This window comes from Rhea americana, unplaced genomic scaffold (genome assembly GCF_003343005.1).
Source record: "Rhea americana isolate MKP2758 unplaced genomic scaffold, rheAme1 scaffold_33, whole genome shotgun sequence".
NCBI classification, from domain to species: domain Eukaryota; kingdom Metazoa; phylum Chordata; class Aves; order Rheiformes; family Rheidae; genus Rhea; species Rhea americana.
The window spans coordinates 4,516,722-4,534,697 of NW_028186457.1; the positions used below are offsets into that span (position 1 = coordinate 4,516,722).

The window sequence follows — 17,976 nt, forward strand, 5'->3', positions numbered from 1 at the left end:
ATCATCTAAAATGTATTTTTTTTTTCAAAATTACTAGTACTTTGAAAGTTTTTAACTGTCTCAGTTTCTTGTTAYGATTGATGGGCGAGGATTGATAAATCAGATTGCATACTGAATTTTGGAATCTCATCTGTCCTTTAATCAAGCAAAGCCCTTTGGACCAGCTTTATCATAGCCCAAGTTTAAGAAAAAGAAAATGTATTTTGATCCTGATCCTTCTGGGTCTTCAGCTGCCTGAGGTCACTGAGATCTGTGCATATGGATCTTTCTCGGGGTTGCACTATTTCTTCTTGTAACTACTGTAATGACTCGGTAGAGTTAGAAACTCAAATGATCTTTGCAACTCTCAAGTTACTTTTAAGCTATGCTGAACTCTTGGCTGCTTCTTCAGACAGCTGGTTTTGCTTGCTCTGTTAGTGACCAGAATTTGGTTTTATTTTGTCTTGTAGGGTTGCTGAGCTGGAAGATGCACATCTAAGATGGAAACTTCTGCTTCGACTGCTGCTGGGAAAAAAGAAGGGAAAGGTGCAGTTCTGGAGGGGAATGGCTTTACAGAGACGGGGAAGAAACCCACTCCTTTAGCAGCTGCAGGAGCAGCGGTGGCACAAGGAGGTACTTTATGTTTTCCACACTTTGAAAGCAGCAGGGGTGTTTTTCATTAGTCTGTTAGAATTTAATAAGTATGGTGGCATCTGTCCTCCTGCGAACATGCTGAGTTTATTGGGGTTCTTGGCCTCAGAAGGTCACAGAAGTTGTAAGCTATGTCCCTGCATAGCATCCAAACGTTGTGCGGTGATGAGGCGTCATTGCTTCYAACAAGCTCGGACCAGAGTGGGGGAGAGGACAGCAAGCTGCCACTGGTGCTAAATTGCCACTGAATTAGACATAGTCATCAGGGAATTGAGACAATCAGTCACCASTAACCACTGGTGGATTGGCCTTATGCGATACATGCTGCGTGTTGCCTGCTGCTTCTCCACAGAGGAATTAAAATGTCGTTGATGAGGCTGGCTGGAGATAAGTGAATGTCCTGTTAACGTGATCAGGGAAGAGGAGGTGTCGTGTATCGGCTGCGATTCTGTTAATGAGCTAAACAGCCATCACTGSTGCTGACATTTCGTGCTTAGAAAGGAGCTTGGACTCCTCTAAATCCCCTGTAAGAGGATTCACATAAAAAAAGACAAACCTTGTTTGTCTGCACTGCCCCTGCTGCTTCAAAAGTAGCTCAAGTCTTGGTTTCTTTTTCGGTTTTTTTGGTTAGTTTTTCTAACTTTGGTTTAAGTGTTTTCAGAGAGGATTTGGTCCTGCTGGTGTTGAAGTCTGCAGGGAAGCTCTTGTGGTCCCTAGCAGGGTGAGTTTTGGATAGCACCAACAGCAGACGTGCCTTGCTCCTGGCTGCTCCCCACCTTGCTGGGGGGGGCGTGGGGAGAGGCCGGATGGCCTCAGCATGCACCCATCCATCACCACAGTCCCTTGCGGAGCAGCAGGCTCTGCTCTATGCTGAGGCACATTTCTGGTCTGGAGAAGGCTAGAAAATGGCCTAGGTGGAGCAGGCAAAATAYAGCTCCAGGAAACATCCTTCATTGACTCACAGGAGCGCAGGGTTGGTGGGTCTCCAAAGAGAGAATCTGCCCTTGGTACTGGCACCCTTGCAGCAGCTCCAGCTGTCGGCAAGGCTACACGCACTGGGCAGGTGCCACACAGCCCCATCTGAAGGTGGRGACAGGGTGTCCTTTCTGAGGGGGGAGACAAACTTAGAAGGGACTTCACTAGCTTGGATGTGATGAGAGGCATGCCAGCTGTGTAAACTTTGCAGGCAGCTTTTATTTCTCTTTAAAATATACCTTATTGCTAGCCAGGCTCACCTCAGAAGGAATCCTTCCCCTCCCCTTCCTTAAATGCATGGTAATTTCTCGTCAACCCAGGAAAGCAGCACAATTCTTCTGCGGACTTCTCTGTTGCTTACGCAGCTCAGTGAGTTTGGGTTTTCTGTTGACAGAGTTGTGAAGATAGCTACTGGCCCAAATTGCGTAGATGTGCTTTACCTATCCCTTCTTTCCAAGGCCTTATTTACTGTTTTTTTTTTTGTTTGTTTCCACATTGATCTTGAAAGAGTAGGATTTTGTAGAGTACAAAATAAGGGATTATAATTTGTCAAATCTGCTTGTGTCTTTGAATTTTGCTAAACAAAGGAAGTTTTTTTTTTTTTCTTAAAACCCTCTAGAGAACCTCTGACAGAGGATTGCTTTAGAGAGAGAGACAACTTCAAACTATTGAATGGGTCTGAGCTACCCTCCTCCTTGTGAGTACCATATAAATTGGCAGAAAAGGAAAGCTTGATGGACTGAAGAAATAGAGGAAAGGCAGAAATGACAACATGCACAAGTTTGCTATATCCAAGCAGATTTTCATCTCTAGTAAAGAAGCAGCCGGCTGTGGAAACCACTGAGGTGTCCCAGTCTAGGCATCATCTGAGTGACTGACAGATTCGAAGGGCTGGTTGGTGCCAATGAAGTTTAAACACATGCTAAAATTCAAAACTTACGTAGTCCGAGAATAAGTACCTACTCCTGACTGGGCATTTGCCTCAGGAGTACCTCTACCAAGGAAGCAGTTGCTTCATTTCCAGAGATACAACAGAAATCAAGATCCTCCTCCTCCTCTTCCAAAGTGGAGCATCCACTGGCGCATTTAGCACTTCTGGAGACTTAATGTTTTTTAAGCATCAAGCATTACATGTCACATTAGCCATGTGCTATCTCCTTTGGAAAGAATGATTTACACAGTCARTGTTTCTCTTTTTATTAAGAGGAAGTAGAGAAGTAAGTGGAAGAGTTGTTTGAAGATGCCAGGAGAAACACGATGAAAGCATTGTGTAATGAAATACAAAGAGCAGTATCTATATCGTACTGCGAATAGAAGTACTAATAGATGACCTAAAATGGCTAGCAGTAAAGTAGGCTTGAGATCTGATTCAGGCCCCAAAACTTACAGATAATGCACTTGTTCTTATAGTTTGGAAGGCTTTTTGGTTATTTTGGGTATTTTTTTCCGTAGATAGAAGTAATGCATGCTGTTGAAACGGAGCATCTCTGTGTGTGTAAGTGGAAAAAATTAATACAGTATTTTTATAACATCAGCTAATTGTATGGTGTGCTTTAGCAGATAATAGCAAAAAGCCTGGGTACTGACTAGGCTGTATTTACATACTCTTCATACTAATAGAACATATTTGCTTCACTAAACTAGTGTAATTACTCATAACAGGCCARAAATGTACATATTTATGCTCATATTCTTACAGAAGAAAGCAAATGAGGCATGGAGATTAATTACGCTGTTAAGTTCCRGGAGGGGAAGAGCAACAGACAAGCTTTAAAGGCCTCTAAGCTCCCCACCCTGCTTTGGGGCCATATGAACATGTCTTTACGCTCATCTGACAAACTCTTGCTTTTATTTATTGTAGAGGCTTTATTCTTTGTACTAGCATGTGAGAAAGTGGCAGCGAGGCTCAGCTAATGCTGTGGATCACCAAGCTGTTCTCCAGAGCCAAACAAATATAATTTGCAACACATTTCTTCTCTTTTATTCTACTGAGTCACACAGATGGAGTGCCAACATAGCATGTTTCTCTGATCATAGTTTTTTTTTTTTTTTTTCCCTTGCAGAAATGAATAGATTCACAAGGGTTTATTTCTAATTAAGGTAATTGAGGCAATAAACTGAATATTAGTTAAATAATTGAAGAACAGCATTTCTATTCATTATTTGTGTTATATTATTATAATTTAATATGTCTGACCTCCGTTTTTGTTTCCCTTTCTTTGAATATTCGTCCTAAATGTTTGCAGCCTTGAACAAATTAAGTTATGGCTGTAGGAAAAGAGATTGGTATTGTTGATGCTGTCAGAGAAGAGTTCTTCTGTACTAATGATCTGTGTTATATTTTTAGTCTTCTAAAGCTGCCATTTTAGAAATCTTCTTTGACTTTTTTTGTAGTAACTCATTGATCAGATGTTCAGAAATGGGCCTTGCAGAAGTGACATCAGGGAAGTCTCTCCTAATTTTCCATTTTTCCATAAATCAGGCTGGCCAAGGAGTCAAAGCTCCTTTTTYCTGTTTCAATGGGTGTATGTGCATATGGGTGACAGAGATGGAAGCTGGGTTTAATGACAATATTTAAGAGGTTTAGCCAGCCAAATTTGCAAAACTGCTTCCCACTTTCAATGCCTCCARTCCTGGAAAGGCAACTCTGAACATTTCAAGTATAGAGGACACTTTCTCTGAGTGCAAAAGTGCTTATTGCTTTGTTGAGGTAAGAGATGTTAGAAAACAGCACCACATCAGTGAGAACAGATTTGGTCCTTTGGGCTAGCACTGTGGTTATYCTTTGTATCAGCAATGCACGAGGAAGCCCAGTCAGGTGGCTGGAGAAGAAATTTGAATGAGCCTCTCATTCAAATACTAAGATATTTAGAAAGAAAGGTTTCTCATCTTGTAATAAAAATTAAATACAAGTTCTTCTAAATGCTAACTGCCTGATTTTAACAAGCTCCAGAATGCACCCTTCGCTCTCCACCCCACCCTCTGCATGACACAAACACCCAGTTCCTAAATTGATGGTGTTTATGTTTGAAACATTTTTCTGATGTCTGGCTCTGTCAAGACTAATTTTAGCATTTCTAAAGCTGGGTAAAAATACAGCCTCATTACTTTGATGTCAGAGCATAGTTTACTATTAGTATATTCTGGGGTTTATCATTTTAGTCATGTTTAACACGGCTGCAGCAGGCATGCACTATTAAATCTGGCTTATTTTACATTCCTGTCCAAGATTATTTATTTGGAACAATTTCCTCTCTATCAAAAGACACGGCTAATGCTGAGTTTTAATGTGTTATTTACACACAAAATAACCTATTTACAACTCAGTATCTGCCGCAGGGAGAATGAATGGGGCAGTGCTCCCTTCATCCTGTTGTATCTGAGTTTAACAATCTGGATTGCTAATAGAACCATTTATCACAGGGTGGTAATTTATTTTATGTTAGCTGCACAGGTCTCCCTGCTTCTGATCTATGGAAATACTTTGTATATAATGAAGTTCAACAAGTCATTTGGTGTAAACATGGGAAAACCAAGCTGCAGAACCAGTAAGACTCTGGCTACACTTTTTCCAGTAGGTAACAACTCTCCTCTGATATTAAGGTTTCACTTGATGAAATACAGCTCTTTGCCCTGCRTATGTTTTAAGGGCAGAGTGTTGGGCTCCTCTGCAGTGGATCAGAGATGGGGATGGAGTCTGGTCACTTGATTTATGGGTTGGCAGGAATGTTCAGTGCTGCAGAAGTAGCACACTCAGCCCTTTCATAGGCAGAGGAGAAGTGCAGGGAGCACCTCCCATTGCTCTCCAGAGATCTTCTGTAAGCAATGCAAGAGTAGCATTGGCCAGGAGTCCTTGTGCAGTTCAGCTTGTCTCAGTGCTGGATTATGGGAAGACTATGTAAATGAGGAGGAGGAAATGCCAGCGTCCCAGCAGACCTCAGTGAATTGAAAAAAAAATATATAGTTTGTGTGGCCTGAGACTTTGACAAATTAGGAGAACAGCCCCTATTAAGTCATCTCCTCTGTCTACCCTGGAGGGGCAGGGATCTTCTCCAAAGAATGTTTTTCATCCAGCGGTTCACATTTTCCAGGAAAGGAAATATAACCAGTACAAGCACATTCTCAGCTTCCCTGCCCTGTGCTGTTTTGCTGAATACATCTTGAAACTGAGATATGTGGTTAACAGAAAAGTCTGGTTTGGCTTCAGAAGGGAAGAGGACAAGTGGTTAAAACAATGATGGGAAAATCCTATAATTTAGACTGAAATTCTCCTGCCTATCACTGTCTGCTGTGTCTACCGCATATAGCTCAGTGGCCCCCATGCTGGGTAGGGTTTCATTACAACAGTGCCATAAGAATAGTAGCAATCAAGAATCGTATTTCTTCCCTGAACATTTCTGTCAGCTTTAAACAAAGCAGCTCTCCTGGGGCTTGAGGTGGGTTTCTTTGCCATCATAGTCCCTTTGGATGGCAAGATTGCCTACCGGTCTCTCCATGGATTGTCCCTTTGGGAATCCAGAGGGTTCAGATGCTCAGACTAGCCCAGTAGCGATGCTGTCCTCAGTCGGAGGTTRTCAAACCCTGTGATTAGCTGCAAGCTTTGTGTCACATCGGTCACCTGAAACCTGCTTGCTTGACTAGTTGAGTAGAATCCTTGCAGAAGATGAGTAAGGCTGAAGCAATGCTACACCATATATATGTAGCATATATATATATGGTGCCTATGTATATATATGCTCTATCTATCTATTTAGATATAGATATGGCAACTCTGGGAGGGGGCCCTCATGAGCTATCATTGGGGTCTTGTGTAAGATCCTACAGCCAGCTGTGAGCCAGCTCCTTCGGTAGCTGGGTTTCAAGGTTTCTCTTCCAGGCGTTTGGGCTTTATGAAACCCTAGAGTGTGTTGGGAAGTGTATGAAGCTTAATACACTTTGAGGAGAGTTACCTAATGAAGTTGCATTAATGCGTACTGAAGGGCCAAAAATTGAGGTCCAGGAGGGGCTGTCTGGTAGCTCTGGCTGTTGGAAGATTACAGTTCGTTTCCCTACAGAATGAAACTCCCTTTCCCTCCCGCTCTGAGGTTATTGCTGACTTGGGCTGTTGCTCACTGTGAGGAGACAGTCTATAGTAAGTATTTCTCCTTGGCTTTCCTACAGAAATCCATTTTTTGCATTTCTTTGGTTATTTCTGCCCTTGCTCCTGAGACACTGCCCAGAGGGGTCGGCCGCCACAGACTSGCCTTCCTAAGTGAAGAGGTGACCCAGGGGTGAAAAAAAATGAAGGTCCCTAAGAAGATGCTGGTCACCATGCTGTGCTGAGACAGTCCATCAGGACTCGCATGTTCTCCTGCCTCATAGAATCATAGAACCAGTAAGGTCRGAAGAGAGCTCTGGAGATCTAGTCCAACCCCGTCCCCCTGCTCAAGCAGGGTCACCTAGAGCATGTTAGACAGGATTGCATCCAGGCAGGCCTTGAAGATCTCCAGAGAAGGAGACTCCACAACCTCTCTGGGCAACCTGGTCCAGTGCTCCGTCACTCTCACAGGGAAGAAATTCCCCCTCACAGTCAGGCGGTGGTTCGATTTCTGCCCATTGCCTCTTGTCCTGTCRCAYGGGACAACTGAAAAGAGTTTGTCCCCATCCCCTTGACACCCTCGCTTCAGGTACTTGTACACRTTGATAAGATCCGCCCCCTCAGGCTTCTCTTCCCCAGGCTGGAGAGGCCCAGCTCTCACAGCCGTTCAGATGCTCCAGCCCTCTGATCATCCTTGTAGCCCTACACCTCTGCTGACTGCCTCATCCAGTCTTTCCATGGTGCCTCTGACTCCCTTTTCCAGGTACCTTCTCCCTCTCTTGCCCTCTTCCTAGAGGTGGGACCTTGGAGCCCAGCTACCTGCCTCCAGCTCCTTCCTTTGATATCTGGCACCCAGAGTTTGAAGGAATAGTAGAAAGCATTCAGGGAGCAGCAGGTTTGTTTCTTCCACCACAAATGGTGGAATTTCAGTAAAGATTGCTACAAAAAGCATGTCTCTTCTGTTCTTCTACCTGTCCTCTCCTCTGTCCATATCTTGCAGTGTTGAGTCTCTCTAATCTCTTCTCTAGCAAAGTTAGTGATACATCTTTGCAAAGTAATCTCTTGTTTTGCTTAGTCAAGTGATTGTGGAGTCCTACTTCTTGCCACTTGTTTTTCCTCTCACAGAGGGAAYCCTCTTCTCAAGCCTCTATGCTGAATTTCTCTGTGTGGTAGCCATCACTGCAACTTTGGATTGGACAACCGTTAACATTTACAGACTGTTTGATTTAAAACATAGATAATATAGCCCAGACAAATAATGCTAGATTCTGTATCATCAAAGCATTCAATGATACAGCAATTTCATAATATCAGCCAGCATTCATTATTTGAATACAGCTGCCCCAAACTGTCATACCAGAAATTCCTACCATTTCAGCGCATTACAGATGCTGAAGTACTTTGAAGATAGAGTAATTTAATCTCATCCTAACCACACTGCACACCAGCTCAAAAAGGTTTCATGGGTTTAAAATGGAAAAGGTATTCTTCACAGGCTGTTTTTGGCACTGGTGATCCAAACCACTAAGTATCACCTGAAAGACCTTTGTATTTTTTAAGTGTGTTATCRTCAATAATAATCATAATAATAATGACTTTTATTTTTCTATTACTTTGTAAGCTGCAAAAGTTTATTCTGGCAAGTACTAATACATCTTCTTTTCTACTGAGCCGGTTGAGACTTCAGTACGATGCCTCTCAGAGGGCACCTAAATATAACCTTTGCTAAACTTACCGTTTGTGGGTCTGCCATTTATAGTCAAATAAGAAAGTCCAGTAGTGATGGATTATRTCTGTGGTGATGCTTTCCTGGACTGTCTCTTCTGTGCTGCCAGCATGTCTCAATAATTTATATTTTTAGTTACTGTGTCAGCTTTTTAGATGAGCATCCATGTATTTTCACAAGTTTTCTAAATTAACTCTCCCARTACTGTCTGTTAACTGTGTCATTTGAACCTGCTGCAATCATATGGGCACTTTCCCTTATTATCCTTCCAAGAGAAGAAAGGACTGGTTCAATTTTTCCAAAGACAGCTGAGGCTGGAGAGAAGGAGGGACAGCAATGGGACTTGTCTGAGATTAGCCACCTAAGTATTAGGTTTAGAGAGGAGGAAATCATATTATGGAGATGCTTGCCCTGTTCTGCCCATGACTTCATGCTTGATTTAAGGTGACTAATGGTAGGGGGGGAATCCCAATCTTTGTTACTTGGCCAAAATTGCATAAAGAGTGGGCTTAAAGTAAGGAACCAAGGAATGGGAGAAGGTTAATGTTTTAAAGCTCTCCGTTTGTGCTGATTGTCCTATAACCAGCCAAGCACTCAAGAGTCTGAACTGAAATCTCACTGCACAGATTCTAAAGTCAGAGTCTAACTCGACACCCAGTGGAAATGCAGGTGGGGGAAGCCACTTCGACACAGCTGCTGCAGCTTTACATTAGCATTAACAAAATCAGTGTTTTACCAGACCTTTCAGAGAGTTGGGCAATTGAAAATCTCCACTAAATAGAAAAGGGGGAAAAAACTAGCAAATCCTAAAGGCTACAAAAGACTCCTAAAAATAACCCAAGTGGAGGAAGGGTATTAATGCAAAAGTAAATAATTACATTACGGGAAGCAACTAGAGAGGGCAGTTGTGTAAATCACTTTAAGGAGAACAAGCATTAGATAAAATCCATTCTTTTATCACACAGATTAAGTCTTCCTTTTGACGCTAAATAATTGATAGGGTTTGGCAGAGTGTTCTACAGCTGCCTCTGCGGAGCAGTGGGACTGCTCCCGAGGTCAGACGAGTGGCAGAGAAAAATGTTGCTAAAAGTGCTGTGCATCCAATACCAGCACCAAGAAATGGGACTTGTATTCCCGGCACTTCTTAAAGAATTTCTATGCAGCCTTGAAAAGACAGCCACACACCTCGGAGCGAAAGGAGGACTTGGCATAGCTTGCCCCCTCCTCAAACTGCAGCCYATGAAATGATGTGGTTGAGCAACTCAAATTTGCACTGTATCTGTTTGCAAAATCAAGTTAGTTGTTTCAGAAGTTGAACAATAAGTTGTTCAGCTTCAGGGGAGCTGAACACATTACCTACACATCACACAGTGCCTTTGAAAATACCACATTGCAGAAGTCAATACCGTTCCTTTTGGTTGTGTTAAGAGTATGAAAATGTTCAGTAGCACAAATGGCATTTTACTGAACTTAAACTCAGTTTTGTCAGTGCCTTTGTGCAGTGCCTAGCACAGCAGGCTCATAGCTAGAGGTTGTTATGCTGCAAAGAATAGTACTCTTTTCCTGAAGCAAGTTGAACTGAAATGGCAGAAACCTTAAGTTCTGAAATAAATCAAGATCCCTTGAATTCAGAGTGGAGTCTAAGTTTGGCAGAACACATTCTCTGATCTTAACGATAGCTGCAGAGAATAAACCTCAAGCCAAGATTTTAAGTTTTGCTCTTTCAGTAGAAGAATGAAGTGGATATGCTCTCTTCACTCTAACTGGTTTAGGATTTTGTTAAACTCACGAGCTTACGTRTGTTTCAGTGTGACCTGTGCTAGGTGTTTTACTTGTCTTTTAGTGTTCTTGGGTTGAAATCAGACAAACTTAGTGACAAGAACAAAGCTATGGTTTGTGCACTTAAGTTGACTGAGCTCAAAGTGAAAGTTAAAAAAAAAATCAGTGTGAGCCCATATGAACACAAATGCAAAAGATATCACACAAACGTCTCTGAAATCTATTCTGTGTTTTCTGTAGTCTGTTAGAGAATTCCTTGGGGTTCTTTCTCCTGGAATCATAGCTACTCTCAGAACTTTATTCTAGTGAAAATACTTCCAATTTTAAGTAAATTGTAAATAAGAACGGAAGCAATCCAAGCAAAATATTTATATTAATGGCCACAAATATCTGATCTTTGAAATATAGACGCATTTGCAGGGTTTGAATGSTGCTGTTTGGGCCAAAAAGCTTTTCTCTTCCCTCTTGTGTGGATCAGCTCCTCACTCTGACAGATTTTCAGGAAAAAAAAAAAAACATAGCTTGCAACAGATGCATCTCTAAGTAAACAGTTAAAGTTGATGTTTTGATAATTTCAGTTGTATTGATATAAAAGTTTAGTGTCTGAGCATTCCTGAAAACCATCCAGCAGAGGAGATGTCTGACCATTAGCTTTGGCCGCTTGCGTGCTGCTTCAACATCAGTTTAATATTTTGTTAAATGCTTTAACCAGAACAGAGGTACTTCTGCACCTAATGAAACACTCCTGGTCTAGAGCGTCTTTTAAAGAGTCAGAACGCTTGGCCTCGAATCTAAAGTATCAGGCGTTGTTTAGATTTCCCCAAGTGAACATTTTTCTCTATGTGGGAGGGAAAAAGGATCTTTCTGTGTTCAGCTCTTATACCCGAGGCTCACCTGGCTTGATGGCCGCCCTTGATAGGGTAGACTAGCAGTGACAGAAAATCAAGCAGTTGGACAGTTCTGCATTCTCACTGGTGTGGCTTTGCATGTTGTGCAGGAAAATGCCTTCTTCATCAAGCTTGAGGTTGAGCTAAATCTCATTCATATCAATTTGTAATTAAAGTTAGTGATGTTTTTTCTGTGGTATTCGTGGCCATACACTGAAGTAAAATAGAGAAACTCAGAGGTGAGGACTTTATGCATCAGTATGCATGTCCTATTTTAATGAGAATTATGTGTTGTGGGAAGCTCACTAGATTCCCAGAGGCTGCTCGGGTGGAAGTGCCCAATTTTTGGTGACTCCCTATGGTGAGGGCACAGAATTGGGCCTGGGGAAAATTAGTTTCAGTTCCTGATTCAGCCCCAAACTTCCACCATGATTTTTGGTAAGCTGCTTGACTTCCCTTCACTTACCCATTTGTATAATGAACTTGCGTTGTTCTTTGGGCCTCAAGGCTCATCAATCAGCATCTGGTTAGCACATTTATGGCATTGGTCATGCTGAAGCACTTAACAGGTCAGACTGTGTAGAGGATGCCAATTCCCCCTCCCCACCTCCTGCAAGGGACTTCTCCTGCCTCTGAGAACTGTATTACAAGGGTGACCTTGTTCATATTTCTGAAGTCAACCTGCTGTTGTCAAAGGGGCCCAATAAAACAGATTTGCGGGATTAAGGAAGATAAGGCTTAGTTCTTATAACGAAGGCGTTTTCAGTATCTGCAGCAGAGAGAATGTTTGAGGGGGTAGATAGAGATCAACTATATTCCGAGTGGTTATACTGMATTCTGGAATAAGAAAGTTTTTCAGACAGCCTCATCTGGCAAACTCAAGTAGAGAGTGTGGTGCTGTTAATAACTGTATAAATCTTTTGTGTTGTAACGAGAAGGCAAATTTTTCTGGTTTATGGGCTTTTCCTACATGTGTAACCTATGGGTAAGGTTCACCAAATGGTTTGCTTAGGGTCAAGTACTTAGACAAATTCTGGACAGACCTGGATGAAACATGCAGAGCTTCAGGATTTYGCCCCCAAACCAAGCAAAAGATAGTGATTTTAGCAATGTCCTTTGTAATTACTCTTTTAGTTGTGGCCTTAGGTGAGGCTAATGGCCTTGACATCACTTTGAGGGAGAGGTGTCAGTCTGGAGACTGGGTGATGGAAGAAGAAAATCACTGACTTGGGATGACAGCTTCAGGGAAAACCTTGGTTTGGGCTCTCTTGTCCTTCAGGCTGCTGTGCACATGCACACTCTAACRCTGTAATCAGCTGTGGAGGAGCAGCCAATGTTGTTGTATGATCTGGTGGAATTTTTTCGCTTTGGAAAACTCCTGTGGAAGTGTCACAGTCTGTTACAAAGCCAGCCTTGAAAGCATTCTTACTGCAAGGTCTTGTATTTCAAATGCTGGAGCAGTGACTCTTAAAATAGATAGGAGCTTGGCTCAATGTATGAAAAACATTTGCATCTTTTTTCCTGAGCTCTCTGCATGCTGCATCATTTCTGAGAGCAAACTATAAGAATTAGTGGGGGGGAAAGGAGTTTTGCAATTGTCTGTGCTTCTTTTAAGACCACTCGAAACAGTGTCTTAGCAGCTGAAATAAGATCCAAGGCTATCGTTTGCCCATATAGAGTCACTGACACTTGAAACAGGCTGGATTTATATGTGGTTACTGAAAAATATATAGCAAAATGAAAGTCTCAGACACTGAGTTCATGTGCATTGCCCATTGTAAAGATAAGTAACGGCTGTTATAAGATCACTTAAATGGTTACCTTTGGGACATAAAAGAGATCTTTGAAGACAGTAAGTCTTAATACAGAAATGTTTACTCATAAAAAATACATTTGGAATGGGGGAGGGGAACACACTTCCTATTAATGTGGTTTTTGCCTTTTATGGCAGGTTGTAGCAGGTCTTTAACCTCTGTAGCACTTGAGCAGGGATAGAAATGAGCTTTCTCTAAGTATCAGCCCAAAGGGTCTTTCCTCACTGCCAGTATCTGCGGTGTCTCTTATAAAGATGGTTTTCAGTTCATTCCTCTTTGCTGTTACCCAAGTAAAAGATTATTGTTTTCAAACTTAAAGTCTTCCAGCAGCTAAGTCCTAAGAGCTGTAAGAGTTGCAGAATAGAAATGCCCTCCTGAATTTGTTTCACTTAACTGTGTGTTTTTGTGAGGTGCAGGGCTGGTGGTCCAAGACACAGTAGGAATTTGCATGCTACGAAGCAGCCAACTGCTGTACAGAACATGGTAAGGGAACAGAAGAGGGAACTGGCCCTTAAATGCAGCAGCATCACGAAGGAGGAATCTGTTTCATGAGATGCTCACAAGGATGGAGAAGCGCAAGCCAAGTGTTTCTGGTTGGCCTTGTGGCAAGTGTGAAATGTGGTGACATACTGAAGAGCCGTGACGTTCACAGTCCACAGAGGTGGACGTGCTGTTTGCAGTTTTCTAGTAATAGTTTTATAGACAATTTTGAAAAGCATTTTCCRGGAAATTAATAATGTAAAGACAAAGTCTTTGCTTCCTAAATGAGACGAGGAGTCTGTGGGGAAAAGACTGCTGCAGAATTCACTTTGGCAGTGTTGGAGTAAGGCTGTTTGAATCCATATCTAGCAAGGACATGATTTCTGCTTTAAAGAGTAGGAAATCTGCACCAGACTAGGTAAGACGGACGGAGTGCCAGCAGAAGCTCCAGTCTCAGAGCAACGAAGAGAGGTTTAAAATCCTTAATGGAAACCATGGTGGATCATGGTGAAAGGCCTTAATGAGATGATTTGTGTGGAGATACAGGTGGCCTGGACCAGAGGTTCCAGGAGGAAGGCTGAATCCTGTAGCAGGACGGGAATGCCTTTGACAGGCTGTTGGCCAAAGTTGTCAGGAGCAGGACTGTAACAGCAGGATTTCTGTGAAAAGACACAGCATTTTGTGGCTCTTCAAGAGAAGAGCTTGGYAGCTGAGGAAAAAGTGAAAGGAAAGTTGTGAAGGTACTTAAATGGATGAGTTGCATGCTTTTAAAAGCATAAGAGGAACCTGAGAGCAGAGAAAGGTAAAAGGTAGAGAAGCCAGAAGGAAGTCCATGTTAGCTGTGAAAATAGGGCTACCAAGCTGAGACAGCTGATTTTCTGATGAACCTGTTCCTTAAGGTCACAGGCCTGTGCTAAATTTACTCTCCGTATGCCAGTGAGAATGGAGACAGGGCAAGACTACTGGACTTTGCAATTGTTACTTCAAAATATGATGCTCATCTAGGCAATAATTCTGTAAGGCAAATTCCAGAAATTAGTTTTTGAATCATTGACTTGCCTGCCTTTGTAGGGGCATGGCATGTTCTGGACACATAATGAGATAGAGGGCAGATTAGAGGAAAGATGGGCAGGATTTTCATTAAGGAAATTTGCAYGATAGGAACGGATCTGGGGCCTTGGTGTGTTTCAGATTGGCTTGTTCTAGCCTCTTCAGGCAGCAGATACAAGAATGGCTTTCGCTTGTATTTACCCCCTCAAGCGTGAGGRTGTGACAAGTTCTCCTGGGAAGCTGGTATTTAATACCTGCTAGATGCACAACTGAGTTTACTTATACAGATCCCAGAGTTAAACGTGCCGTAAGAAAGCAGATGGTTGGTACTGACATGCTGGCCCCAGCAGCGACTTCCCCCCTAGCTCCATGGCAGGGCTGTCTGGATTGTTATCCAGTCCTTGAACCATAGAAGTGATGGCTTGGCCTGAGTACCTTTTTGCTGATGTTCCTGGGAATTCAGTGTTCCCTGTCCAAAGGAGGGTCTGTGGGCAAGAGAGGGAGAGACCCTGAGGAACATCACCCCTTCGCCATTGGGGCATTGCTTTGCCATCCCTGGTTGCCCTGCTGTTGGTGCTGGGTTTGGCTGCCTCAGCTTAATCCCATTGCTGGATAAAGCCTCTGGGAAGGCTGACTTCTGCCTTTCCCATCAGGAAGGGGACTGTGTGTGAGAAGCCATAGCTGGAATTTAAAAGCAGTGGAGAAAAGCACAGGATAGGCACGGTACTGGTGATCGTATTAGCATGTGTGCCCTGAGCAACTCCAAAATCTTCAGCTTCTGTTCAGCAGCCAGGCCCATGGATGTTGCCTTGATAGTCACATGGTTCATCATCTCCAGCGCTGAGGAGCATTTGTTCCAGGGGATAACGTGAGCGTGATGGTGCCGGTAGGACATGGGGAACGGTTCACTCTTGGAGAGCGCTTCCGACGGCCCCCGTGATGCCCACGGCCCCTCTGCCAGCCGCTGCGAGGAGAGCCAGTGGCAGCCACTGGGTGACGGCAAGTGGCCGTCCCTGCTGCAGGAAGCCTTGGGATCCCGCAGCTCGTGTTCAGATCCAGAGCGGGGAAAAGACTGCAGCAAAACTCACTTTCATACCAAAAAGAAGGAAGTTTTTTTTTTTTTTTTTTTTTTTAAAAAAAGCCTAAAAAACCCCAAACCTAAACCCCTGCAAGGCTTTGTGTAAATCGGGCCAGTAAAACTGTCTGTGGTCATGATGAAATTATAAGGTCTAAATCTATATAAAAGAACTGGAGCGGGTTCAGTCTAATACTGATGTCCGTGCCGTTTTAGGACAGCAAACGGCATTTAAAGAAGCAGAGAGGGCTGCGACAGGAGACGGGAGAAGCTCTTTTGCTCTAGCAAAGGCTCTGGGCTCGTAATGCCAACGAGCTAGAGAAACAATTTGCTGAGGTGGTTGAAGTACATGTTTTCAAAAATCTGTTTGTGCCCATAAGGATTTTAAAAGAGGATGTCGTCYGCTTACTCGGTAACTTCTGTGTGGCCTGTGAGTGGTTTCAGATGCTTGGCCAAAACCAAATAATCTCTCCTTTTAGGAAATTTGAAAAGTATGCACGCGTCCCAAAAAAGAACGGGGATTTGAAGTGACGTTTTGTCCTGCTGCCATGTTATGTTGTGTAATAGCRGCACCGCGCGCTCGCGGGGCCGGGAGGTGGGGAGAAAGGACCAGCGGAGCGCCTTGTGGTATAAATAGAGACCAGATAGTATGATTTGGGTTTGGATGAGACTCAGAGTTAATAGATTGTTTTTAACAGCAGAAAAGGCTACTGGGGTATGTCATGTATTTTCAGAATTCGGCTGAATGCTGCAAAAATGCCCAAATTAGGGCATGATGCTTAGTAGAATTAAAACAACATAACTAGTGAACTTTTATAATGAGAAGAACTTGCAGATAAAGTYGAAATTTATGATAGTGCAGGAGATTTTAAACTTAAGGTTTTGGCTTCTTTTCTGAGTAGCCTGGCCATGCTGACAAGTTTATAAATCTCTGCGGTATTTGGCTAATATCCTGTGGATCTGCACCGTCCTCCTCAAAAATGGTAGCTGCCTTCCTTATGAATTAAGGGCCATATTAGGGGGAAGCGGTGGGAGCAAAAGGGGTCTTTCAAGTCTGGCAGCCGACTCCTTTCCAGGAAACGAAGGGAAAGGTTGCACATGCAGAGCCCGCCGTAAGGCTGAAAGCTGGAGGGGCTCCTGCAGCTGGTGCCTGCGTAGCGGCTGGGCCGGGCAGCAGGAAGGTGTGAAAGACTAATTGCTTGGGGGGGAGGAAAGATCAAATCTCCTGGAGCAAGGGAAAAAGCCGGGAGACTAAAAGCAGCAGCAGGTTTAGACCCAGTCCAGCAAAGACCACTGCAGGTTTAGATAAAGGAAGTGGCACCAAGAGATTTAATAACCTGTTATATTTTATGTAGCACATTTCATCCTCAAAGCATTTTACGGACTTAATGATGTGCAAACTTCATGCTGCGTATYCTTTCATCTGCCACCGGCTGTAACCACCTTCAGAGTGAAGCCTGCTGATGGCTGTTTTGCAGCATCGTAACGATGTAAGACAGCAAGTGGAAAATGCCTTATCTGACTGAATGGGGAGCAGGAAACTTTATGGTGGCAGRACTTAACCTTTGGACAAGGCAGTAGGATTGAAAATAGTTGTGCAAAAGGCACTTCTGGTACTATGCTCTGTGACTACTGACAGTCAGTGATTGATCTCTTAGAGATCCCAACAGATATAGCTGTCTTCATAGAAAGCTGGAAAATTAACCCTAACTGGCTAGAAATTTGCTGTTAGCCGTCTTCAGTGYTGCTAGGGAGTTTCACATGACAGAAAGCATCTGCTAACTCCAACTTGCATGAGCTGCATTTCTACCTGAAATCCATAAGGATCAGATAATTTGGTTCTGTGGTTGGTGGTATGATGTTGTCCATCTCGTATCTTTTAGTCCTTAGGGGCTTTTTAATCTCAAAGGAAGTATATTTATTAAAAAGAAAAGTTCAATAAGTAAGTATTAGAAATCCTAGGAGATGTACAAGCTGATCACATTTCAAAGTTTTCTGGGGAAAAAAAAAAGAAAAAGAAAGAAAAACAGGCCACAGCTGCAGCTTTGCTCCTGTTAAGTTCTGTGCATTTCAGACATGGTGGTTTTCAATGTCATTCTCTCTGCAAGAGTTYTGGTGTGCCATCTTATCCCCCAACTTAATGAGTTCTGCAGGGATGCACCATGATAGCTAAAGATCATTTACCTGAATTGCTTTTTAATTTCTGGAATGGGAAGCTGCTTGTGCAGCAGGATAATTACATTATAATTTACAGCAATCCAAAATCAATAAATTTAGTCATATTGGGATAGAGAAGGAGGGTGAAAAATCCCCCCCATCATTAAATTATTTCACGTTCTGTAGTTGATTTTCCAAGAACTCAACAATAAAGTTTGGGGGATGGGAGAAAGGAGTGGAGAAGTACTAGTTTCCTAATATTGGTCAGTAAATCAACTTTGTCCAGTGATTTCTGTAATACATAGATATATTTGAGAGAGGACAAA

The 17,976-nt window shown here is 42.9% G+C and overlaps 1 protein-coding gene across 1 annotated transcript in view; it reads left to right on the forward strand.

Annotated features, from left to right (window-relative positions):
• The first annotated feature begins 449 nt into the window (after positions 1 to 449).
• Positions 450 to 17,976, forward strand: part of GLI2 (GLI family zinc finger 2) — a 149,970-nt gene continuing 132,443 nt past the window's right edge. Inside the window, exon 1 of the mRNA XM_085311004.1 lies at positions 450 to 612. Coding sequence (XP_085167130.1) covers positions 480 to 612 — 133 coding nt within the window. The 5' untranslated portion in view covers positions 450 to 479. The remainder of the gene's footprint in view (positions 613 to 17,976) is intronic.